This window comes from Salmo salar, chromosome 08 (genome assembly GCF_965601325.2).
Source record: "Salmo salar chromosome 08, fSalSal1, whole genome shotgun sequence".
NCBI lineage: Eukaryota > Metazoa > Chordata > Actinopteri > Salmoniformes > Salmonidae > Salmo > Salmo salar.
Genome location: NC_138298.1, coordinates 8,262,909 through 8,288,341, shown reverse-complemented (window position 1 = coordinate 8,288,341; position 25,433 = coordinate 8,262,909). Strand labels below are relative to the sequence as shown.

At 45.9% G+C, this 25,433-nt stretch overlaps 1 protein-coding gene across 12 annotated transcripts in view; it reads left to right on the top strand.

Annotated features, from left to right (window-relative positions):
- LOC106609914 (sorbin and SH3 domain-containing protein 2) overlaps positions 1 to 25,433 on the top strand; it is a 98,929-nt gene that overhangs the window by 49,512 nt on the left and 23,984 nt on the right. For 5 of the 12 annotated variants that reach the window (XM_082978338.1, XM_082978334.1, XM_082978337.1 and 2 more), the window contains 12 exons: positions 6,340 to 6,366; positions 6,551 to 6,672; positions 7,335 to 8,003; positions 8,405 to 8,851; positions 9,720 to 9,849; positions 11,312 to 11,487; positions 12,751 to 12,817; positions 14,966 to 15,019; positions 15,307 to 15,517; positions 15,735 to 15,849; positions 21,586 to 21,669; positions 23,458 to 23,514. In XM_082978338.1, coding sequence (XP_082834464.1) covers positions 6,340 to 6,366; positions 6,551 to 6,672; positions 7,335 to 8,003; positions 8,405 to 8,851; positions 9,720 to 9,849; positions 11,312 to 11,487; positions 12,751 to 12,817; positions 14,966 to 15,019; positions 15,307 to 15,517; positions 15,735 to 15,849; positions 21,586 to 21,669; positions 23,458 to 23,514 — 2,159 coding nt within the window. The remainder of the gene's footprint in view (positions 1 to 6,339; positions 6,367 to 6,550; positions 6,673 to 7,334; positions 8,004 to 8,404; positions 8,852 to 9,719; positions 9,850 to 11,311; positions 11,488 to 12,750; positions 12,818 to 14,965; positions 15,020 to 15,306; positions 15,518 to 15,734; positions 15,850 to 21,585; positions 21,670 to 23,457; positions 23,515 to 25,433) is intronic. The other 7 variants (XM_082978341.1, XM_082978342.1, XM_082978343.1 and 4 more) reach the window with 5 other exon arrangements.

The window sequence follows — 25,433 nt, the reverse complement described above, 5'->3', positions numbered from 1 at the left end:
GACATAAAATGGCCCCTTTGTTTAAATGTTGTCTTTTCTTCCACCTCATCCCTTCCACTGCCCTGACATCATTTACTTCCTGTTGCTTTCATTTGTCTTACTCCCTGTGACAACCGTCGTTTGTCATCCTCCGGGACCAGCGTCCTTCTCACTATCTGTCACTCTGATTCCTCTCCTTTATCCTCTGCAATCATTCAATATCACTCTCTTTTCCTCCCCCTTTGTTCTCTTTTCATTCCTCTGAGAAACTAGATGGTTCCTGTCAGTTTCTCAGAGCTTTGCTGTGATTGGGTAAGACTGGGCTCTGTTCGAGTCGAGGGAATTCCCAACGTGCTTTGCAGCGGATGTGTGCACTGTATAAGGTTGGGCGTGACCGATTTTAGAAATTGTACTGTGGTGGCTCGAAACCATGGCAACACAGACTCTCTCTTACCACTCTTTTGGCTCTGAGCTTAGATCTAGTGGGAAACAGACAGGGATTTTTTATTTATTTTATTTTATTTTATTTCACCTTTATTTAACCAGGTAGGCAAGTTGAGAACAAGTTCTCATTTACAACTGAGACCTGGCCAAGATAAAGCAAAGCAGTGTGACACAGACAACACAGTTACACATGGAGTAAACAAACAAGCCAATAACACAATAAACAAGTCAATGATACAGTAGAAAAACAAAAGTCTATATACAGTGTGTGCAAAAGGCATGAGGAGGTAGGCAATAAATAGGCCATAGGAGCAAATAATTACAATTTAGCAGGTTAACACTGGAGTGATAAATGAGCATATGAAGATGTGCATGTAGAGAGCATATGAAGATGTGCATGTAGAGATACTGGTGTGCAAAAAGAGCAGAAAAGTAAATTAAAATAAAAACAGTAAGGGGATGAGGTAGGTAGATAGGGTGGGCAATGTACAGATGGGCTATGTACAGCTGCAGCGATCGGTTAGCTGCTCAGATAGCTGATGTTTAAAGTTGGTGAGGGAAATAAGGGGGATGTTGTGTGTTTTGTCTTTGATTTTAATCTTCATGGACTGACATCAAACACACATATTGCTTGTGAGGGTATTGGTATTGCATAGTCTAAAGCAGGGTTCCCCAACTGGTGGTCTGCGGGCCAAATCTTGCCTGCAAGCAGTATTATTAGGCCCCCCTCACCAATTAATTATGATTTATTTTTTTTATTAAAGAAGGAAGTTACACTACCTAAATAATGCTATAGTTACATTTTAACTTCATTCACGAGGCGAGTGAATGCAGAAGACAGTCAGCTAAAGCAGGTAGCGGACCGTTTTGGGGTGCTGAAATGTAAAGCTGCCACCGCAGCGCAATCAATAGGAGGTGAACAGCGCCAGGTGCTGAAAATACAGCTAACTTGTTATGCAAGTGTTGCACAGCAACAGATGGAGAAAAATTACACCAGTCGAGTAATTCAACAATAATTTTAATTTACAAACAACTGGGGCATAATTGGAGTTTTCCGAGCCTAGGCCCATATAAAATAACTTAAGTGTCTGAGGTAGGCTATGAGGCTTAACAGCATCTTTCACAAGAACCAAATATATGGCCTAATAGATGTAGTTTATTTTTTTTACATTAGGCCTATTTACAATTTCAACTGCCCAAAAATGTAGCATCCTACATAAAGCAATAATTTAAAGAAAAAAAGGCGACGTCTGAATGTCTGTATCGGGATCACCTGCTCCTTTAAGGACAGATCAAACAGCTTGAGATCTAAATATCTCCAGATAAGCACTCACAATAATGTTAGTATTTGCTAAATACAGTCGTGGCCAAACGTTTTGAGAATGACACAAATATTAATTAGCACAAAGTTTGCTGCTTCAGTGTCTTTAGATATTTTTGTCAGATGTTACTATAGAATACTGAAGTATAATTACAAGCATTTCATAAGTGTCAAAGGCTTTTATTGACAATTACATGAAGTTGATGCAAAGAGTCAATATTTGCAGTGTTGATCCTTCTTTTTTAAGACCTCTGCAATCCGCCCTGGCATTCTGTCAATTAAATTCTGGGCCACATCCTGACTGATGGCAGACCATTCTTGCATAATCAATGCTTGGAGTTTGTCAGAATTTGTGGGTTTTTGTTTGTCCACCCGCCTCTTGAGGATTGACCACAAGTTCTCAATGGGATTAAGGTATGGGGAGTTTCCTGGCCATGGACTCAAAATATCGATGTTTTGTTTCCCGAGCCACTTAGTTATCACTTTTGCCTTATGGCAAGGTGCTCCATCATGCTGGAAAGGGCATTGTTCATCACCAAACTGTTCCTGGATGGTTGGGAGAAGTTGCTCTTGGAGGATGTGTTGGTACCATTCTTTATTCATGGCTGTGTTCTTAGGCAAAATTGTGTGTGAGCCTACTCCCTTGGCTGAGAAGCAACCCCACACATGAATGGTCTCAGGATGCTTTACTGTTGGCATGACACAGGACTGATGGTAGCGCTCACCTTGTCTTCTCCGGACAAGCTTTTTTCCGGATGCCCCAAACAATCGGAAAGGGGATTCATCAGAGAAAATGACTTTACCCCAGTCCTCAGCAGTCCAATCTCTGTACCTTTTGAAGAATATCAGTCTGTCCCTGATGTTTTTCCTGGAGAGAAGTGGCTTCTTTGCTGCCCTTCTTGACACCAGGCCATCCTCCAAAAGTCTTCACCTCACTGTGCGTGCAGATGCACTCACACCTGCCTGCTGCCATTCCTGAGCAAGCTCTGTACTGGTGGTGCCCCGATCCCGCAGCTGAATCAACTTTAGGAGACGGTCCTGGCGCTTGCTGGACTTTCTTGGGTGCCCTGATGCCTTCTTCACAACAATTGAACCACTCTCCTTGAAATTCTTGATGATCCGTTAAATGGTTGATTTAGGTGCAATCTTACTGGCAGCAATATCCTTGCCTGTGAAGCCCTTTTTGTTCAAAGCAATGATGACGGCACATGTTTCCTTGCAGGTAACCATGGCTGACAGAGGAAGAACAATGATTCCAAGCACCACCCTCCTTTTGAAGCTTCCAGTCTGTTATTTGAACTCAATCAGCATGACAGAGTGATTTCCAGCCTTGTCCTCGCCAACACTCACACCTGTGTTAACGAGAGAATCACTGACATGATGTCAGCTGGTCCTTTTGTGGCAGGGCTGAAATGCAGTGGAAATGTTTTTGGGGGATTCAGTTCATTTGCATGGCAAAGAGGGACTTTGCAATTAATTGCAATTCATCTGATCATTCTTCATAACATTCTGGAATATATGCAAATTGCAATCATACAAACTGAGGCAGCAGACTTTGTGAAAATTAATATTTGTGTCATTCTCAAAACTTTTGGCCACGACTGTACAGTCATATAGGCCACTAAGTTACTTACTCAATGGGAAAAGTTGCATTTCCCCTCGGACAGGATCTAGTGGATGTCGGGGTGAGATGGTCTATATTGCGTTCATGGAGGAAAATGAGGACTCGCAGGTGTAATGCGACCCAAGCATTTTTAGCACATAAAATGCAAGGTTCTTTATTGTGCTGTATTCCTCTGAGCATGCCACCCAAAGCTCAGCACTCCTGAGCGCATCCTTGATTTTGCTGGATGTCTGGAATTCAATCAGATCAGTTTGAATTGCGGCCTCATCCAGCGAGGGTATTGTTTTCTTAGCAAGAGAGTATAATTCTCCACCTGGGCTTTCTAGTAAAGGCCGCAAGTTTTTACACCATGTCCATGAATGTTTTTCCTCTTCCTTGTAACTGGAGATTTAACCCGTTTTAAGTGACAGAATATGTCAGCCCAAAAAGCTGTGTGTGTAGCTTGCAGTTAACGCTTCGATGTTTCTGCGTCGGGTCTCTGTCTGGGTCGGGAAGGCCACTTTGAAAGTTCCATGCTTAGATTCATAATGACATCTGAGATTTGAATTCTTTGCAAACAGCAACATTTTCATTGCAAATAAGACATGCTGGCTTGGCATTGGGGAAAAAAGATGGTAAGATGAAGTGTACGTTCTTCCCTGAACCTTCAATTTTCATTACCAACTTTCTTTTGATACGTTCTGAGAGCGACATTTTCTGTTTCTGTCGAGCTAATTGTTCTGAACGAATGTTGATGTCACAAAAAGTAGTGGGCCCTACAGTAGGCTATGTAGACCTATTTTTCCCAACCAATCAACACACAGAGAAATAGACAAAAATTATAATTGAATACGAGCGTAATCAGATCGAAATCATTGTTAGTACATAATAAATTCAGTGACTATCAGATGTGTTAAAAATGTTGTTCAATTTGTAATGTAGGCCAATTAATTGTGCTAATATTATAGGCTAATTATGTTCTGGCCCACCAACTATTAGCTCAGAAAAAAGTTGTCCCGAGGCCAAACCTATTTGACAATCCCTGGTATAAAGGGTGTGGTGAACTAGCATCAAAGTTGGCCTTAATCACAGATACAGGGTCAGATATTATGCCATCCCCAATGACCTAAAGCCAGGATTCAAAGGTACAATAATCTGATTTTAGATCTGTGGTTAAGCACAACTTGTACCTCAAATCTGCTGTATCGAACAAGTTGACAGATTCAAGTGCGGTCTGCCTCAGGCTGTTCATTTTAGGGACCCAGCTCGCGCTCAATGGGGGGTGGAAACCACATGACTGGACACTTTAGCGTTTTAATTTCCCTGCCGTGAAAAGTAATAGACCACTCCCCCCCCTTTACTCATGGGTAACGTAGTGAAAGACATCTCCCCCGAAAATGCAAGGCAGCGACGGCTTCGCACACGACGGCATCAGCTATTAACAACATATGCTGTCAACGCCGAATATCTCCGGATACCCAGAATTCCCTGGGTGATGGCGGGCAGCGGGCGAGAGCTATTAAGCCCTGCCAGGGATATAAAAACACTCTCCGCACCTCATGAAATTTCCATCGCTCGTTCCTGGCTACACACACGCACACACACACATACATACATACACACACACACACACACACACACACACACACACACACACACACCACACACAGAGAGAGAAACACTCTCTTGCAACACACACACACAGGCATGCACTCACACACACACGCACTTCATCTCCCCGACCTCGACTGTCTCATCCCTCTTTCAATGTATTTCTGATAGCCGTTTAAGAAGTAGGAGACCGTTAACTTAGCCAAGCCTCTAAAGAGTTTTTATTCTGACTGGTCGGAGATTCCTTTCTTTTCTGGCTTTGTGTTGGCTTCTCTGTCATCAGTTTCCCACTCTGCTGCTCTCTCCAAAGCCAATTCTAGTCAAACCTGTAGGGTTTGAAATAGATGCATTAGTTAGGCTGATGTACTGTATGTCTGTGTTCAGTAAGCTCCCCCCAACAACAGCAACCTCTCCCATCTTCTACAGTAGTGTTTCCTAAACCTTTCATTGAGTACCCCCCAGTTCCACTTATTTGATCTATTCCAGTACCACACCTGATTCAGGCGGTGTGGTAATTAATTAGTTCAGTCCGCTGTGCTAGAAGATAAAAACATATCATATACCATCATATGGCAGTATGCTGCTTGGCTATATCTGTATCGTCAATATGGTGTTCTCTGGTAAAATAAATTTAGCAATTGCAGTTATTTGGTATCTATAAATATTTGTTAGTTAGTTAGCCCGTGTTACTTTGTTTTGGGCCCCATTGAGTGTCTCTAGCTGGTTAGCTGCTGTATCCTCTTACCTCTAATAATAGGTTTCTAATCTATATTCTATTTGACACTTGAGTTAATAGCAGTTGGGATATGTGGACGGTAGCACAGGGTCATGTTCAATAGGGCACAGCGTGGCAAAATGTTTTGCAATGGAAAACAAGCATTTCTTATTGGAAAAGTGCAGATGGTACCTCCCCCGTTTCACTCTTATTTGTTCCGTTTGGTGCTGAAAGAACATGACCCTGGTGTCTATCTCTCGTGTGTGCACTGGTTCATAATGTCCTGGCTTTGTCTCGGCTCTATTGGCTTTTGTAAGGGCTGCGTTCAGAAGGGCACAACGTTGCGGAACGTTCAGATGAGAATAGATTGTGTAGAACACAACATTGGGGAACATTCTGCTAGAAATCGATGGTGTAGAATAGACGTGCCTCTGACAACACTCCATATTAACCGTATCCCTTCTATGTGTCATTGAATTGACCCTTTTTCCTTCCCTAAATGTTCTTCTCCCCTTCTTTCAGAAGTCTGTCTCATTCATTTGGATATGTATTCAAACTACTGAACCCACCATTCAAATGTCTCTTTTGCTGCGTATTGATGAGGATCCTGCATCTAGACATGCACACCAAAAGTCACATTAATGTGTGTTTCTTTTCTCCTCACAGGGAGTGAGTCTCACTCGTCAGATTCAGGTAACTGCAGTTCAATGTAGTGTGTCTTGACACGATGCTCGCATCCAATTTATCTTGCACTGTAAGCAGTGAAAAGGGATACATCATGCGTTGGCATCAAGGGGTCTAGTTGTTTTATGCACGGCCTGTCACGTATTATGAGATGTGTGACTGTGACCTGTAATTGTGTGTGTGTGTGTTCCAGATGCTTGGAGGTCACGCAGCACCGATGGCCTAAGGAACGGCGACGACATCACTTCCTCCTTGGCTGCCAAGGGCTTCCGCAGCGTCAGGCCAAACCTGCAAGACAAGAGGTCCCCCACACAGGTGAATACACACACTGTGCATTGTTGAATTCCTATACAGCATTTTAATGGGTTTAATCAGTTTAACCAGAGTGTTCACACCACACTGATTGAGTTCAGTGGCAAAGCTATCATTGTTGAATCCGTAGTATTAAAGCAGTGTGAATCATTCTTTATCAGGAAGTTTATAGTGTGAATAAATCCTACAGTGTTATTCCTTCACCACCAGTGCCTCCGGAGAATTTCCCCTGTCAAGTTTTTCTGTTGATTCAAGTTGATATGTTTATGTTGTTTTCCAGCGGCTATGAAGAGACTAATCAAAGATTCCTTTCCTCCCCCAGAGGAGAGTGTGTGTGTGCGCGTGTGTCATTTGGGGATAATAAACGCAGCAAGGAACAGTCTGCTCCACACGTCTTCAATCTTCTAAAATGATCTCTGTTTGATTCCAGGCCACATTTTTATGACGTTGGCTTTTAAAGTGGAAAATAAATCACACCACAACCTCATAAAATGTTTACAACGTAGAGAAAAACTCCCCGAATATATTCCGGTCAAGGGTGTATTGGTCTTGTATTATACTTTGGACTGGATTTTGTCTGTCTCATATCTTTATTTCAATCATTCCATTGATAAACAATGTTGTTTGTTGTTGTTTTCCTTCTCTGATTCTAATTGGCTGCACAGGCTGTCAATCAGGTCCCCCTCCCGCCCCCTAGGAGAGAGAGCTACCCCTCCCCCGCCACAGGCGCTATCCCCCCCTCCTACAGCTCCCTCCTAGCCGAGACCCTCGGACCCGGGATGCTAGCCGTCCTCAAAGAGTCTTACACAGTCAAGAGCACGTCTTCTTACTCCCACCACCAGAGCACTACCAGCACTTCTGTACCCCAACCCCAATCTGAACCCGAACCCAACCCCCAGCCCCCACAAACAAACCCTCAGTCCCCCCTTGCCAACCCCATCCCCAATGGCACCAGCAAGGTCAAAGCCTCCACTGCTACTTCCTCCACCACCACCCAGCTTCAGGCTGCAGAGCGCAAGGTGTCCTCCCTCAGACTCACCCCCGTCACCATCCCTGATCCCCCCTCCCACCAACCCGTCTCCCAGCCCGAGACTCTCACCACCTCCCCTCCTCCCCCTAACCTTCCCCCCCGTAGAGACTCCTCCATCGGCCCCCAAAGCCATCATACAGCCTCTCTCTCCGTCCAGATGGCCCCACGGAGCCCCAAACCACCGGGCTCCAAGGCCCCCACCATGGAGCACAACGCCCCAGCCCCAGCTTCTGACCCTGGGGAGGGCAGGAAGGTGAAGGGCCCCCCTCCAGTTCCACCTCGACCGGCCGAAGCGAATGTGCTGGTACTATAACTGAGTTCCAGTTTCCTAATCAACCTCTGTCAGTTCTTCTTCAACAGCACCAGTGGTTTGTCAGGCACAACCAACCAACCAGACTAACTGGGATTGTGCGTGTGTTTGTGCGTTTGTCAGGGGGATGGCCAGATTTAGAGCACAGTGTGTTTTGTTCAGTGTCCAATATCTTCAAACACCGTGATTGCACTAATCCAATCTCTTAACCCACAGTGAAGGTAACAACAGTCTGCACACTATAATGCAGTGTGACAAAACAGCACATCATTTTATGTCACACACAGTGTCACTTCCTGTCCTGTTTGGACCACCCAATCATGCACAGCCGCATCAGTTTAAACTCTCTCCCCCTCCCTTTCTTCCTCCTACATAACCCCCTTCCATCCTACCAGGGCTCGCCTCCTCACCCCTGCTCCCCCGACCACAGCACCTGGCGCTCCCCTTACAACCTCCACAGCGCTGACTCACTGGACTACCTGGCGGGCCTCAAAGCCCTGTCGCCCACCCCGTATGCCCCGTCCCCATACGCCACCTTGGAGCGCGGCGGGTGGAGGCGAATGGACAAAATTGGCATAGTCGGCGGGGTTAGCGTTAGCATGGTTAGTGCTGGTGGAGGTATGGGGGGCATGTCACCCTCGCTCTCCCCCGTGACAGTGTCAGCGCTCAGCCAGTACTCGTCCTCCACGGCGGGCCTCCTGGAGGAGTTCCAGATCTGCAGCCTGGACTCCCCCGGCGTGTCTCCCACACCCTCGCCCACCCTCAGCCACATCTCGACCTCCGCGTCCACCACGGGCACCGATGAGGAGCCGCCGCTAACCTCCGCCGCTGCTGCCACTAACGTAACTATCCCCCCCCCACAACGTCGCTGGCTACACCAAGGAAGCTTGAGTCCCCCCCAACCTCCAAAACTGTTCCACACCCAAACAATATAGTGTTTACAAGCTCCTCCAACTAATCCACTCACCCGTCTTTGAGTGAGGCGCTCTTGTATGCCCTACCCCCTTGTCCCACTGTCATAACATCTCCCTTTGCACTCTTCTGATGGTTTTAGTCTAACAACGTCTTTCTGCACCGTGATCCCACCTATGTAGCGTGTCTTGTGTGTGTGTTTCTCACATAGCAAAATGTGAGGATTTGTCCAACTGTCATTCACTTTTAGGTACAACAACTTCTTTCCTATGTCTGTTAAGTCTTTTATTTCATTGTGGGAGTTTTGATTGTGGGTCTTTCAAAGTGACAAGGATTTGACACGGTCTTTTATGTGTCGTTTCAAACCAATAATGAAACACCTGATTTTTGAAGGAAGTCCATGTTGTTTGTTGACTTCCAACTACTCAACTACTTATTTTTAACTAACCTTTTATGTTTTCTGATGCAGCACGATTTTCCAATACTGTCTGTTGCACTCCTCTCGTAACAATCACTTTGACCTTTGACCTCACAATCTACTCGTGTAACCATTTTAGTCTTACTGGTAAACCTATTGTTATTACAGACTTATCAATTCTCAGTACAGAGTCTTTGAGTCTTACCCACATAATGTTATCAGCTGGTTGTCTGTCCCATCAGTTTTGACCACTACAAACGTTGTTTCTTGCAAATGGGAGTGCACTGTTTTTACCCTCCTGGTTCTGATCCCCCCCCTCTCGGTCTGTCTCCCCTCCCCTCACTCTCTCTTTTTCTCTCGCATCTTTCTCTCTCCTCCAGGGCCAAGCTATTCAAGTGGCAATGAATGGAGGTGCTCCCCACCCCCAGAGACCATTCTCACCCCCGGCCTACCCCCCTCTCCCCGCCTCGTTCAGCCCAGGGGGGGTTCACATGCAGAGTCGGAACGCAGGTGAGAGTGGGGGTCCTGACCGTGTCAGCCTGGGCTGATTTTTAGATTTGTTTTGTTGACTTGTGTATGCAGGCAGCTGCCCTGCTGTGAACCACAATGCCATATTACTGAGTCTACCTTTAACAAAACAATGAGCACAAAATAAGGCTTGACAACCACTACATAACCAAGCACTCTTATGCTAAGAATGATCCTGAACCACAACGTACGCCTCCACACAAAAGCAAGCCAATTGATAACCGGTTTTCAGATTTCTCTGAATTTACACGTCATCACGCTACTGTGGTGATTTACTTCAACCCATACCTTCACTTTGTTCTGATATTGATCCCCTCACTCTTACTACCGCCCAGAAATAATGGCCCTTTAATGCACTTGTCCAGTTACTTGATGTAATGGGGACTATTGTTGTTTTCAGGATATGATGTATTTACACCTATTAGAGGCAGAAGGGAGCTACTCAATAGGGGAACACAATGGGAAGTGAATTGCTGACAAAGTGTACCTGGCAGTGGGAATATGCTTATCGGGGCATAACTCGCATCGTCGTCGCACATCCCTACATTTACAATGATGTACTGTATACACACTGAGTGTACAAAATGTTAGGAACGCCTTCTCTTTCCATTTCACAGACTGACCAGGTGAAAGCTAAGATCCCTTATTGATGTCACTTGTTAAATCCACTTCAATCAGTGTAGATGAAGGCGAGGAGACAGGTTAAAAAATGATTTTTAAGCCTTGAGACATGGATTGCATATGTGTGCCATTCAGAGCGTGAATGGGCAAGACAAAAGATGTTATGTGCCTTTTGAATAGGATATGGTAGTAGGTGCCAGGAGCGCACCGGTTTGAGTGTGTCAAGAACTGCAACGCTGTTGAGTTTGTCACGCTAAACAGTTTCCCGAGTGTATCAAGAATGGTCCACCACCCAAAAGGACATCCAGCCAACTTGACACAACTCTGGGAAGCATTGTAGTCAACATGGGCCAGCATCCCTGTGGGACCCTTTCAACACCTTGTAGAGTCCATGCCTTGACAAATTGAGGCTGTTCTGATGTCAAAATGGGGGGTGCGGTGCAACTCAATATTAGGAAGGTGTTCCTAATGTTTGGCATACTCAGTGGATATCTCTAATAAACGGTTTCCCCACTACTGTGAAGTGCTTATCCTACATTGCAGATATGAAGATGGGTGTGTGTGGTGAGGGGCTGCTGTGTTTGTGTGTGTGTGTGTGTGTGTGTGTGTGTGTGTGTGTGTGTGTGTGTGTGTGTGTGTGTGTGTGTGTGTGAGAGAAATGGAGAGCATGCACGTTTGTGTGTTTTCTGGGCCAGCCCATCCAAATGACTCGCATCAGTTCACTGTCCTCTCTTCCTTCCTCCATCGCTCTATTCATCCCTTTTTTTCTCCTCTTCTCTCCCCCTGCACACACTGCACTGCACTACACACACACACCATACAGAAGGTTCAGAGTCGGTGATGTGTGAGTCGGTGTTGTCGGGCCACACCAGCATGAGCAGCACGGTGCCCATCGCCCGCTTTTCAGAGGAGGAGAAGAGGGTGTCGGTCATCAAGGCGCCCCACTACGAGGGCATCGGCCCCGTGGATGACACGGGCATCCCCATCGCCATTCGCACGGTGAGGCGTGGACACGCAGGCAGTCATACACACGACAAGTGGGGGAAAAAACTATTTTGGACACGTAGTTTAAGAACACATTTTAAGAAGGCTTAAAAGTTGTGTTTCATTTTAGTTGGGATGATTTTCGCTACAGAGAAGTAAGCCTATATTTCATATCTTGTGGTCCTTGACAGTGGCTCTGTCCCACACGGCACCCTATTCCCTTTATAGTGCACCACTTTTGACCGGAACCCTATGTAGCCTGGCCAAAAGTAGTGCACTGTATAGGGAATAGGGTGCCGTTTGGGATTGACACGATGTGTGTTGTGGAGTTTCATGACTCACCATTGTGTGGAGTACCTCTGGCCCTGACTAGCCTTGTCTGCTGTCTGATATGTGAGCAGGACCAAGTGGGAGGAATGCTTTTGAGATGTCAGCAGCTTTAGACCTCTTATTCAGAGCCCTTTCTCTGTCTCTCTCTCTGCTCTCTCTCTCTCTCTCTCTCTCTCTCTCATTTGTCTCTCTCTCTCTCTCTCTACCTCTCTCTCCATCTCTCTCAGCTCTCTCTCTCTCTCTCTCTCTCTCTCTCTCTCTCTCTCTCTCTCTCTCTCTCTCTCTCTCTCTCTCAGCTCTCTCTCTCTCTCTCTACCTCTCTATGTACACTATCTGTAATTAGGGACTTAGTCATAGTCCTCTCTATTGTGCTACAGGGCCATGAGCAGCCTTTCTCTCTCTCTCTCTCTGTGTGTGTGTACGTGTGTGTTTGTGTGTACCCACATCCAAGTGTGTCTGTGTATGTATCTCAGTCGTGTATAAGAGTACTTCAGACACTAGTCAACACTCTATTGAGAGGCTGTGAAGAGCATGGATACTGGGAGAGAAGGAGAGGGAGAGAGACCAAAACAGATAGTCAGAGAGAGAGACAGGTGCTGTGTGGAAAATATTTCTGGCCCCTCGCTGGTAACCATGGTATTAGCGGAGGTGTGGCCAAGCTCGGGCCATCTGGGTACGTCTGGTCAAACACACACAAACACACACACACACACTCTGGACTGGAAATAGACACTTTTCTGCCTAGTCATGTCGCGGTGGTGGTCAATGTTATCGACTTGCCAAGAGATGAACTTCCCCTGTCAGGCGATGACACATGACTGAGTGTGGGACAAACAAAAACACGTGGCTATGGACACAGACTTTTCCTTGTCCTGTCCATCTATCCATCTATCGATCCGTCTGTCCGTAGCCTACATTGATTTGTGATTGTTTTCCCTCTCCCCACAGACGGTGGATAGGCCGAAGGACTGGTACAAGACCATGTTCAAGCAGATCCACATGGTTCACAAAGCAGGTGGGGAGAAGTGCACTAGACTGGAGGAGACAGTACATTGTGTCATTGCAGTATGTACGATCAACTCCCACTTTATTTGTCCCATGCGCCTAATACAACAGGTGTAGCCCTTACCGTGAAAGGCTTACTTTACGGTCTGTCTTTCCTTGCTCTTCACCACGATTGGTCAAATACCTGGGGTGTGTGTGTGTGTGTGTGTGTGTGTGTGTGTGTGTGTGTGTGTGTGTGTGTGTGTGTGTGTGTGTGTGTGTGTGTGTGTGTGTGTACACTATATATACAAAAGTATGTGGACACCCCTTCAAATTAGTGGATTCGGCTAAAATTGAGCACACCACCATGCAATCTCCATAGACAAACATTGTCAGTAGAATGGCCGTACTGAAGAGCTCAGTGACTTTCAACATGGCACCGTCATAGGATGCCACATTTCCAACAAGTCAGTTCATCAAATGTATGCCCTGCTAGAGCTGCCACGGTCAACTATAAGTGCTGTTATTTTGAAGTGGAATCATCTAGGAGCAACAACGTCTCTACCGCGAAGTGGTAGTCCAAACAAGCTCACAGAACGGGACCGCTGAGTGCTGAAGCGCGTTTGAAACAGTCTGTCCTCAGTTGCAATACTCACTAACGAGTTCCAAACTGCCCTTGGAAGCAACATCAGCACAAGAACTGTTCATCGGGAGCTTGATGAAATGGGTTTCCATGGCCGAGCAACTGCACACAAGCCTAAGATCACCATGCGCAATGCCGAGCATCGGCCGGATTGGTGTAAAGCTCGCCGCCATTGGACTCTGGAGCAGTGGAAACGCATTCTGTGGAGTGATGAATCACGCTTCACCATCTGGCAGTCCGAGGGACGAATCTTGGTTTGGGAGATGCCAGGAGAACGCTTCCTGCCCCAATGCATTGTGCCAACTGTAAAGTTTGGTGGAGGAGGAATAACGGTCTGGGGCTGTTTCTTCATTGTTCGGGCTAGGCCCCTTAGTTACAGTGAAGGGAAATCTTAACGCTACAGCATATAATGACATTCTAGACTATTCTCTACTTCCAACTTTGTGGCAACAGTTTGGGGAAGGCCCCTTCCTGTTTCAGCATGACAATGCCCTCCTGCACAAATCGAGGTCCATACAGAAATGGTTTGTTGAGATCGGTGTGGAAGAACTTGACTGGCCTTGACCTCAACTCCATCGAACATTGTTGGGATGAATTGGAACACCGACTGCGAGCCAGGCTTAATCGCCCAACATCGGTGCCCGACTTCACTACTGCTCTTGTGGCTGAATGGAAGCAAGTCCCCGCAGCAATGTTTCAGCATCTAGTGGAAAGCCTTCCCAGAAGAGTGGAGGCTGTTATAGCAGCTCCATATTAATGCCCATGATTTTGGAATGAGATATTCGAATGAGCAGGTGTCCACATACTTTTGGTCATGTAGTGTGTGTGTGTGTGAATGGTGCATGTATTGTGTTTGTGTGTGTGGGTTTCTCTCTGTGTGCCCTTGTTGAGCCAGAACACTACAGCTCCACAGAGCCAGAACTCATTAGAGAGAGAGTGTGGAAGGGGAGAGACCGAGACAATACAAGAGCAATAGAAAGAGGAAGGAGAGCAATAGAAACAGGAGAAAGAGAGCGAGAGAGAGAGAGAGAGAGGGATTGAGTGGGAGAAGCAGTGTCTAATCGAACCTACAGATGCACTGCCGCGATCTCTGCTCCGTTGTGTGGGCTTCACCAAATCAAATAGTCAATACAAGGCATATTTGTTCTTAACAATATATACACACACACACACACACACACACACACACACACACACACACACACACACACACACACACACACACACACACACACACACACACAGTTCATTGTAGTTCTCAATGGATAACTTCAATAGTGAGCCCTTCGTTCTCTTGGGTCCTTATACTTTTATCTTCAGTATTCACCTTGCTGATAAGCTACCTAGGGAGCCTTAGTTTGCCCACTGAGGTTTTCCCTGCAGTGATGAAAGTAGGAAATCTGTATGTGTGCGCACAAATGGATGCAGGGAAAAGGGTACTCTCAGCAGGGTGTGTGTGTGTGTGTGTGTGTGTGTGTGTGTGTGTGTGTGTGTGAGTATGTGTTGTTCTGCTCACCTTCTTCCGTGTTTCTACAGATGACGACTATGCCGACACGCGCAACGCCACATACACTGTCATCGGTGACAGCGGTAAGAGTCTGGAAGATCTCTTTTTGAGGATTCAAATGTATGCTACTGGTTTGTCATGTTTTCCTGTGTTCAAACACCTGACTTGCAAGAATACTTAGTTCACGACCCCCTTCTCTCTCTTTCTATTTTCTCTCCCCATCCTTTCTCTCTCTCCTTCCTCGGTCTCTCTCCCCCCATCCTTTCCTTTCTCTCTCTCCCTCTCTCGTTCTCTTCTTCCTCCCCCTTTTTCTCTCTATTTTCCCTCCCCGTCCTTTCTCTGTTATCTCCCCCCCCCCCCCCCCGCCCAGCCACATATGGTCAGTCCTCCAACCCCACCATGGCCTACCCTCCCCCCAGGACACAAACGTACCGGCCCCTGGCCAAGAGCCCGTCGGACAGCGGAAGCCCCGGGACCTTTAGGGAGCCCTCCCCCGTGCCTCCGCCACCCCCGCCCATGCCCTCCCTCCTCCAGCTGAGGTCCAGAGACAGCGACCGGGAGCGAGACTCGCCTGACACCATGTAAGACACACCGCGGTCGGGTTTTTCTTTTTGCAATGTCGGCCTAGACATGGGCCTTGGACCTAGGCTTAGTCCTTACCTAGGCCTAGTCCCTTGAGACCCTCACCTTAGGGGTTACCTTAGCCCTAGAGCCTATGCCTAGGCTTGTGGTGTGCCTTTGACATCATCTTAAACTACGTCCAAGATCACACTGATGTCTTTATTTATTGTTTACCAGGAATCAGTGGGGTCCTCCCGATAGGAAAGTGGACACTAGAAAGTACCGCGCTGAACCCCGGAGTATCTTTGAGTACGAGCCCGGGAAATCATCCGTTCTGGAGCAGGAGAGGCCGGTGAGTGCCCAAAAGCACGTCTGTCACTTTTACATCAGGGTGTCAAACTCAATTCCTGGAGGGCCATGTGTTTGCTGTTTTTTGTTTGTTATTCCCATTCAATTGGTGTCCAATTAGACTGCCGGAAATAAATAAATTCATCCGACAACCAGGTGAGGGGAGTTCCTAACTAATCAATGGTCTTAACTGATCAATCAACTACAAGGGAGGAACGAAAACCCGCTGACGCTCGGCCCTCCAGGAATTGAGTTTGACACCCCTGGCCTACATTGTCATTATCCAAGCCATTTAAAACTCCATTACCCACAATCACTCTCTACAGCATCCTTGGTTCCTAATAAGTGAGTGATCTCCAACTCTCGGTCTTGGAGAGCTAAATGTGATGTGTAGGATTTTGTTCCTGCCCAGCATGAATACACCCGATTCCAGATATTAAGGTCCAGAGCGTATTAGAGATTTGTTTAGAGCTGGGTTGGAACAAAACCCTCTACACACAAAGGCTCTGTCTACAGGAACAGAGTCGGAGACCCCTGACCTACGCTCTAGGAAGAAGCCTTTAGAGGAACTGTACCTGAACCATTAGAGGGATAAACACATTTCTATTACGTGTTCTGAAGTGGTCTAACTTACTGCTATTTTGGGCGGATATGCTTGTTAAGGTTGAGTAGGAAAGCAATTATGTAAGTGTTATTTTTAAGCTCGAGGGGGATGTATCCTCAAAAGGGGTATTTTTAGAAAGGTAGTGGCCTTGTAATATGAATGATATAGATGCTCTTTTAGGGAACTTTTTCAAATTTTGTTACAGCCTTATTTTACAATTGTTTAAATTACCTTTTTCCCTCATCAATCTACACAAAATACCCTATAATGACAAAGCGAAAACAAGTTTGAAACTCGAAATTGAGCTCGGGTGCATCCTGTTTCGATTGATCATCCTTGATGTTTCTACAACTTGATTGGAGTCCACCTGTGGTAAATTCAAATGATTGGACTTGATTTGGAAAGGCACACACCTGTCTATATAAGGTCCACAGTTGACAGTGCATGTCAGAGCAAAAACCAAGCCATGAGGTTGAAGGAATTGTCCGTAGAGCTCCGAGACAGGATTGTGTCGAGGCACAGATCTGGGAAAGAGTACCAAAACATTTCTGCAGCATTGAATGTCCCCAAGAACACAGTGGCCTCCATCATTCTTAAATAGAAGAAGTTTGGAACCACCAAGACTCTTCCTAGAGCTTCCAAACTGAGCAATCGGAGGTGAAGGGCCTTGGTCAGGGAGGTGACCAAGAACCCGATGGTAACTCTGACAGTGTTCCAGAGTTCCTCTGTGGAGATGGGAGAACCTTACAGAAGAACAACCATCTCTGGGCACTCCACCAATCAGGCCTTTACGGTAGAGTGGCCAGACGGAAGCCGTATGGAGTTTGCCAAAAGGCACCTAAAGGAATCTCAGACCATGAGAAACAACATTCTCTGGTCTGATGAAACCAAGATTGAACTCTTTGGCCTGAATGCCAAGCGTCACGTCTGGAGGAAACCTGGCACCATGCCTATGGTGAAGCATGGTGATGACAGCATCATGCTGTGGGGATGTTTTTCAGTGGCAGGGACTGGGAGACTAAGATCGAGGGAAAGATGAACTGAGCAAAATACAGAGATCCTTGATGAAAACCTGCTCCAGAGCGCTGAGGACCTCAGACTGGGGTGAAGGTTCATCTTCCAACAGGACAGCGACCCTAAGCACACAGCCAAGACAACACAGGGGTGACTTCGGGACAAGTCTCTGAATGTCCTTGAGTGGTCCAGCCAGAGCCTGGACTTGAACCCGATCGAACGTTTCTGGAGAGACCTGAAAATAGCTGTGCAGCAACACTCCCCATCCAACCTGACAAAGCTTGAGAGGATTTGCAGAGAAAAATGGGAGAAACTCCCCAAATACAGGTGTGCCAAGCATGTAGCGTCATACCCAGGAAGACTCGAGGCTGTAATTGCAGCCAAAGGTGCTTCAACAAAGTTCTGAGTAAAGAGTCTGAATAGTTATGTAAATGTCAAATTTCCATGTATTTATTTTTATTATAAATTTGCCAAAAGTATTGCTTTGTCATTATGGGGTATTGTGTGTAGATTGATTAGTAAAATACTAATAATTTAATTCATTTTAGAATAAGGCTGTAACGTAACAAAATGTGGAAAAAGTCAAGGGATCTGAATCCTTTCCGAAGGCGCCTAGAAGCAAGCTTATATTTAGATTTTCATAAAGTGTACCCATTTTAATTTATTCAACAGACAGTGTTCACTCCTTTTAAATGGTTTCCGTTTCACGCAATCACCTTCCTGATGCTGTCAAACTAAAGCGGAGGTGTTGTGCCCAAATAAAGCAATTGTGTAGGCTAGGAGCAAGGGGAAATATTGTCTAGATGCTTTTTACAGTGGAGATCAAGTTAATGGATTGGCTGGCTGGGCTGATGGTACAGTGGATGCGCAGGGATTTCTCAGATGGAACAGATAACAAGATGCCTGTTTTGGCGTCAAAGGCTTACCTGTGCCGAACTGTTTATTTAGTATGCCTTAGAACGCGTCTCAACCAATCACAATGCTTATTTTGACCAACCCGTTGTAGAATATCATTTTTATATAATTTACTTTCTCTAGGGTTTCCTCATAAAGCATTTCAGTGACCTTTAAAAAAAAAATATGAAATGGACCACAAAGGCAAAGGGTTTGAATCTTCTTTTCACTCCCTGTCTGTCTGTCACCCATTGTATTGGTGAGGCTGGGGCTATTTGCAACATGGAATTGAGGGCAAGAGGTGAAGTGCGAGATAGTTGTATATTGTATGAGCTGTATTGGACTGGCCAACCCTCCTGGAGATCCTGTCGCTATGCAGGGTTTTGCTCCAACCCTGTTGTAAACCCACCTGATTCGGTTTGGAGCGACGTCTTGCAGGAGGGTAGCTCTCCAGGAGGAGGGTCGGCCACCCACGTGCTAGTCTGTCTGCTCTATGGACTTGAGGGTGATCGGTTAGGAGAAAGAGAGGGAGGTAAAGGAGGACGGGGATGAAAGAGGGAACTCTTCTGAAGTTAAGTATGTTGTTTAGCTTAAAGCAGTCAAAACGTGTTTAGTTTCTGCAATCATAAACATGATTTTCCTGTGTTTTATATATATTTCCACACTATGAGGTTGGAATAAAACTGAAATTGTGGAAATTATGATAATGCCCTTTTTGTGTAAGAGCTGTTTGAAAAGGCTGCCTGAAATTTCTGCCTGTTTTGGTGGGATGGAGCTTTGGTCTGCCTGGTGACATCACCAGGCGGTAAATTAGTTAATACACCAATAAGAAAGAGTTCCAAACCTCTGCCACTCAGACCCCTCCCAGACAGCTAGCTAATGTCTTGCTTGAGAAATTGCTCTTTGCTAAGAAGATATGTTTGTTTCTTTTTGAACATTTCAATTGAAAACGGTCACAGTATGGTACTTAATTGTTACCCAGAAATTATTTGATATTGAGATAAAAACGGTTGTATTGTCCCTTTAATGTCTTTAGACAGGTTCTCCAGAACTACATTGCTTTCTGCCAGGCACCCAAATCCCTATTGCAGTGTTATTCAAAGTCTGGGTCATCTGCCCTATAGTGTAGGGAATAGGGAGCCATTTGGCACGCAGACTAATGTGGGAATTAATCCAAGTAGAGCACAGGGAGAGGAGAGGAGAGGAGCAGGCGTGGGGGAATAGCACTGAGTCAGGGAAATGTGTAATGCAGGGTGAGCTATAGGCTCCCTTATGCATCCCAACTACGCTGTCTCTTTCCCTGTTTCTCTCTAAGAAAGCCACAATAAACCATGTTTCTAGCCTTCGTCGCATCACCTTCGTGTGTGTGTGTGTTTCTGGTCGTGCTGATGGAAAAACTAGTTCCCACACATCCACACCTCTGTCTGGATATGACCTTCCATAAAAAAGGTATCACACGTCTTTGTCTGACTCATTGCCAAAATCCCAAAGTATCCCTTTAAATAGCTGCTAGACGTGGGTCACCCAGCGAGGGCTGGGGCTCAGCTGAGCCAGCTGGTAAAAGGCACCAGTGTTCTGGCTTTGTGGCATGAAGTAGCCAGAGGGGGTTAGCTGGTTGACCTCTGTAGACGTCTGGTGCGCTACTTTCTTCTGGGCACGGCGCACATAGAGCCGCCTCCCGTTCAGCTCCTTCCTATTCATTTTATGGACCGCCTAAGGAGGTCAGATATACTCCAATTAGACAGAGAGATATCAGTGAGACTACACTCCCCTCCACAGTGCAATTCACCTCTTCCTGAGCTAAAGTAGCTGATTTGCAAGTCCAATACAAAAAGCACTTCCAAGATCTCCAATAAAAGTGGGCAGCCTTTTCCCCCAGCAGCTCATAAACTACATTTCCCAGTAGACACTGGGGTGGTAAATGTCACAGCCAGCCTGCAGTGTGCTGGGCACTGCAGTGAATCACACCTCTGCTCCGAGGGAAACCTCATTGAAAGTGACTGAGGAATAAGCCCCAGGACTGGTGTGTAGGAGTCGTTCTAGCTGTAGTCCTTCAGGAGAGGAGGTAGGATAGCGAGAGTTTCTGGATGTTCAGTTTAGGTGAGTTTTGCTCCAGGTATAAAAGTGAACTTTAATATTAAGCTCAGAGTACAGTACATGGTGAAGGTTTAAATGAGACTTTTAGAAAGAATCCAGCCAAATAATTTATTAACAGTTAAACCAACGTTACTTTTTTACTCAGGGCCACGCTCAGCAGAATGAAGTGGTGTGCAACGTTTAATTCAATTGATACGGTGCTGTTCTGAACAATCAGTTGAATGTTCTGATTGTCATTTCCCAGAGGGCGATTTTGTATGATGTGCTGCACAAGTTTGGAGTTCAGAATGGTCATAACCATATTGATCAGGTCACACGCCGCCACACCAACCAAACGAGAGCAAACGAACCTCGAAGACTGTTGACGAACGGCGCATATAACGCTATTGCGCTCAACTGGGGCGCGTTCAGCAGGACCTAACGTTTTTGGAATGTTCGGATAGAAACATGCTTTGTAGAACAAACGTGACTCTCTGACATGTAGAATAAGGAATCACGTTGGCTCTATCCATGGGATTTCTATCTGAAATGTTTGGCCCAGTTGTGCCGAAATGAACCACAGTTGTATAGGGCTTATGACAGGAAGATATTGCCCTCTGCTGGAGTTGTTTAAACATTACAACACTTTTTTTCTGCTCTGGTGAAGAGAGCATGTGTGTTGTCACACACTAAAGGCAGCAGACACTTTTCAGCGGATGGTGACGCAGTTTAGCTTCTTAGCCTCCGGACACTTTATGAGCCAATGTTATGTCTTTAGCACTCAATTTGATTGAGCATTCTCCTTCAACCCATTCAACTTTTTATCCCTTTTTCCATTATTTCAATGAGAAATATGAAAAGTAACCGAGTAAAATGAATTGCACATCAATACTTTCTATTTGACAAGCGTCATAGTTCGCCCCAACATTTTTTGGGGGGGTGTAACGGTGTGTGCCCTGGTTAGCAACACTGTTTTTGTCTCTTTACCCTGGTGTTAAACTCTCAATCTGGACCCACCCTTCTTTACCCATCAACCTCTGCAGCTTTGCGCTGCACACCCTATCCTAACCATGAGATCCATATTACTCTCTGTGCTTTCTGTTCCTCCTCTCTCTCCCTCCCTCTTTCTCTGTCACCCTCCGCTCTCTCCAGACCTATAAGCTAAACCCAGATGACATAGATTTAGAGAACGAGCCTTGGTATAAGTTCTTTTCCGAGCTGGAGTTCGGCCGTCCGGTAAGTGAGGGTCCGTAACCCCCACCTAGGCACCCTCCGCCTTAGGTATACCCCCCTCTCCCCCCACTCCCCTCTACCCGTTAAGTCTTCACCCCACTGTAGCTGGGTGGGAATAATGTAGTCCAGGAGTCGTCCAACTCTCGGACTGGAGAGCTAGTGGGTATGCAGGCTTTTGTTCCAGCCCAGCGGTAACACACCTGATTCACACAAAAGGCTGTTTGTTTTATTTCGCAACGCAGAGACTGGCCCGAATCAGGTGTGTTAGTGCTGAGTTGGAACAAAGGCCTGCGTGCCAGTAGCTCTCCAGGAGCGGAGCCTGGGGGTCCTTCCTGTTGTAGTTGCTTCGGCATGCTGCTGGGGGCTGTGGTGGTCGCCTGTTGTGTGTAGCTCCTTGTGACTGGTCTGCTTGTGTCTCTGCGTCTTGGTTTTGAGTTGGTTTTGCGTAGTGTGGCTGTCTCGTTATCAGCTGGCCCTGCGACACATTGAAAGCTCGTAAACACTGCAAAACAAAACGGAAGTCCCAAATTAATATGGATTGGTCTTTTTTTTTATCACAAAATCCTCCTACAAAGGGGGGGGGGACCTCTTTTCCTACATTGTATAATTTAATATTTTTCACAAACAAAATGCAGGTTCTTTTGCAGTGTGTGCTTACCGTTGTTGATAAGCTAGTGGAGCAGTTGGTAGAACTGAGCAGAACAGAGATCAATCGAAATAACATGCTAAAATCGACAAATGAATCTGCAGCATCTGGTCAGAGCATCGTTCTGCACCGTTCTTCATGCTCCTCTTGTATGTTGTAGCTTGTGTGGTTTCTTTCTGTTTGCTAGTTTAGACATTTTGGTTCCTACCCCTTCTCCAAAAGTGTCAACTCGTTCATTCCTCCTAAACTTTAGGCGACCTAAGGGATTAAAGGTATTGGATTGGTTTAAACTTGGGCTGGATTGAGTTCCCGTGTTCCACCATATTCCTTGCACCAGTCCCATTCCTTTGGAAATCCATGAGAGGACGTGTACAAGTGCACACTTTGGGGAGAAGGGCGAGAAACACTCTGTTTGTTTTAAGTTGGTCTGTTGTTAGGTCGAGGAAATTGACTTTATTCGGGAATGTTCAGCTAGAAATATGCAGTCTAGAAAAGACACGCCTCTGATGTCATGCAGAATAAGGAACGATCAGATTTCAATACCACATTTCTAGCTGTAATATTCTTTATGTTGCACTCTGACCCCACCACTGAATAAACCCTAGTGAACATAGAAAAGGTTCCTTAATGCGCATGGCTGGAGGTTAGTTTTGAGAGGGATGGTTCCACCAACGTCATGTTTTAGCTAGTCTGTCTTCACAACCGAATCACTACACTGTAGTGCATATATGCCCTTTCACTCTGCTTTCTGCCTCTTGCTCTCACAATCTGCGTGTGTGTGTGTGTGTGTGTGTGTGTGTGTGTGTGTGTGGCCCGTGCGTGCGTGCGTGTTGCTTTGTGGTTATGGGTTTGTAGATGTGCCTAGCAGTAGTGAGTGTGTGTTGGACCTCACATAATGTACTAGATTTGTTCAAATTGGCTTAATCATAACTGCAATGTGTGTTTGTGTGCATAATATGCTTTTGCGTGTGTGTGTATTTGTGTGCAGCGTGTCTGAAACTCGTCAGTCTTCAGTTCCTCTGTGCTCTAACGGATGTCACTTTCCTCTCTCCGCCTCGTTTTCTCTCCCCCATGACGCCACTGCCTCTCCTCCATCTTCACCTCCTCCTCCTCCTCTTCCTCCTCACCGCTGCTTGGGGCTCAAGCCTCCTAAAAAACGGCTGGATTATAATCCAGACATCTGCCCTGGCCGACTCACCGAGGTAAACATTGCCATTCATGGCATTCATCAGCATTGTGGGAATGGGAGGATTGGGTGGGAGTTGAATAGCCTGGTTCTAGATAATTCTGTGCTGTTTTGCCAACTCCTTGTCACGCCAAACTCGTTAGGCATGACTAAGGCTGCAAAATCCTAGTAACTTTCCCAATATTCCAGTTTTCCAGAAATCCTGGATGGAAGTTTCCTGGAATATCGAGGGAAGAAGCAGGAAATCCGGGAATCCTCTAACCAGGATTTCTGGAAAACCTAGGGAATTTGGGAAAAGAGACTGGAATTTTGCAACCCTAGGCATGGCAATTCCATAAGGAGTTGGCAAGAGAGTACAAGCAGAGTTTAACGCAAACCTTGCTAATCAACTGTAGTCTTAAATTGCTTTATTACTGTTCACCTACATGTTGTGTGATTTGGATGAAAACTACCATGCTTACTGTGACTATACATTTTATTATGCCACCTTACGTCGACACAGGCACAATATGTACCTACATTGTAATTACACTGTACCTATGTCACTAGAGGACTGATGGGGACAGTTGTCACCATGTATAGTACACCATAGCAGGACATTTTCATCTTTCAGCATCCATATCAGTCATAGTCATCTCTTTATTGCATCTTCAACTGCCTGTATTTACAATGGCCTCTCTGCTAGTGACTCATTTCAGTGTGTTATTACTTGGTATAAACTGGGGGGTTCGAGCCCTGAATGGTGATTGGCAGTTTTAATTACATTTGTAACCGGTTTATAATAGCAATAAAACACCTCAGGGGTTTGTGGTATATGGCCAATATACCACGGCTAAGGGCTCTGTCCAGACACTCCACGTTGTGTCGTGCATAAGAACAGCCCCTAGCCGTGGTATATTGGCCATATAGCACACCTCCTCGGGCCTTATGTCTTCATTATAAACTGGGTGGTTTGAGCCCTGAATGCTGATTGGCTGACAGCCATGGTATATCAGACTGTATACCACAGGTATGACAAAACATGTATTTTTACTGCTTTAATTACATTGGTAGCCAGTTAATAATAGCAATAAGGCACCTTGGGGGTTTGAGATATTTGGCCAATATTCCACGGCTAAGGGTCGTGTCCAGGCACTCCGCGATGTGTTGTGCCCAAGAACAGCACTTAGCCGTGGTATATTGGCCATATACCACACCCCCTCGTGCCTTATTGCTTAAATATAACAGCATAAATAGTACTGCACTTATGTATTTCCAATATACTCGTGAAAAACGTACTCTAATCATGATCTCTCTCTTGTCTATCAATTATGTCTATCAATTTATCTCTCTCTCTCTCGCTATATCGCTATCTAATTGATCTGTTGACAGATTATTATTTATGTGAATCTCAAGACTGTATAAATTGTAAAGCTTGCTGTCAACCCATGTATATCATGTCAGATGTAACGCTCATATTTGAATAGGTCAGCTTTGCGATTCAATATGTATCTGCTGATCTAGGGTCAGTTTTCCTGTTGGAATCAAAATGAATAAGATAATATAGACAGAGAGGACCTGATCCTAGATCAGCACAGGGCTCAGGTCTGTAGCTTTATGCTTTGTTACCACATGGAGCCAATCCAATGATCCAAAGAGTCCATTTCGGGTCTTCCGGGGGCGCGTCTTAATCTCAAAGCGTGAAAGAGCTCCTCTCTCGCTCTCCCCTTTAGTGATTCACGTGCCCTTTCTCCCTCCTGAAAGAACCCCTCAAACAGACCAAGGTCAGAGTTCAACAGAATCAGCGGTCACAGCTCTCAGCGCCACCGGTAGGCCCATCCGAGCTTCCATACACACGCCATGTGGAACCTACCTCGGTCATGCCATCAGCCGGGGGAGAGTTTTGAGCGTGGCGCCGCGGCGGCGTGCGAGCTGAGCATTGTGTGTACCACCGCC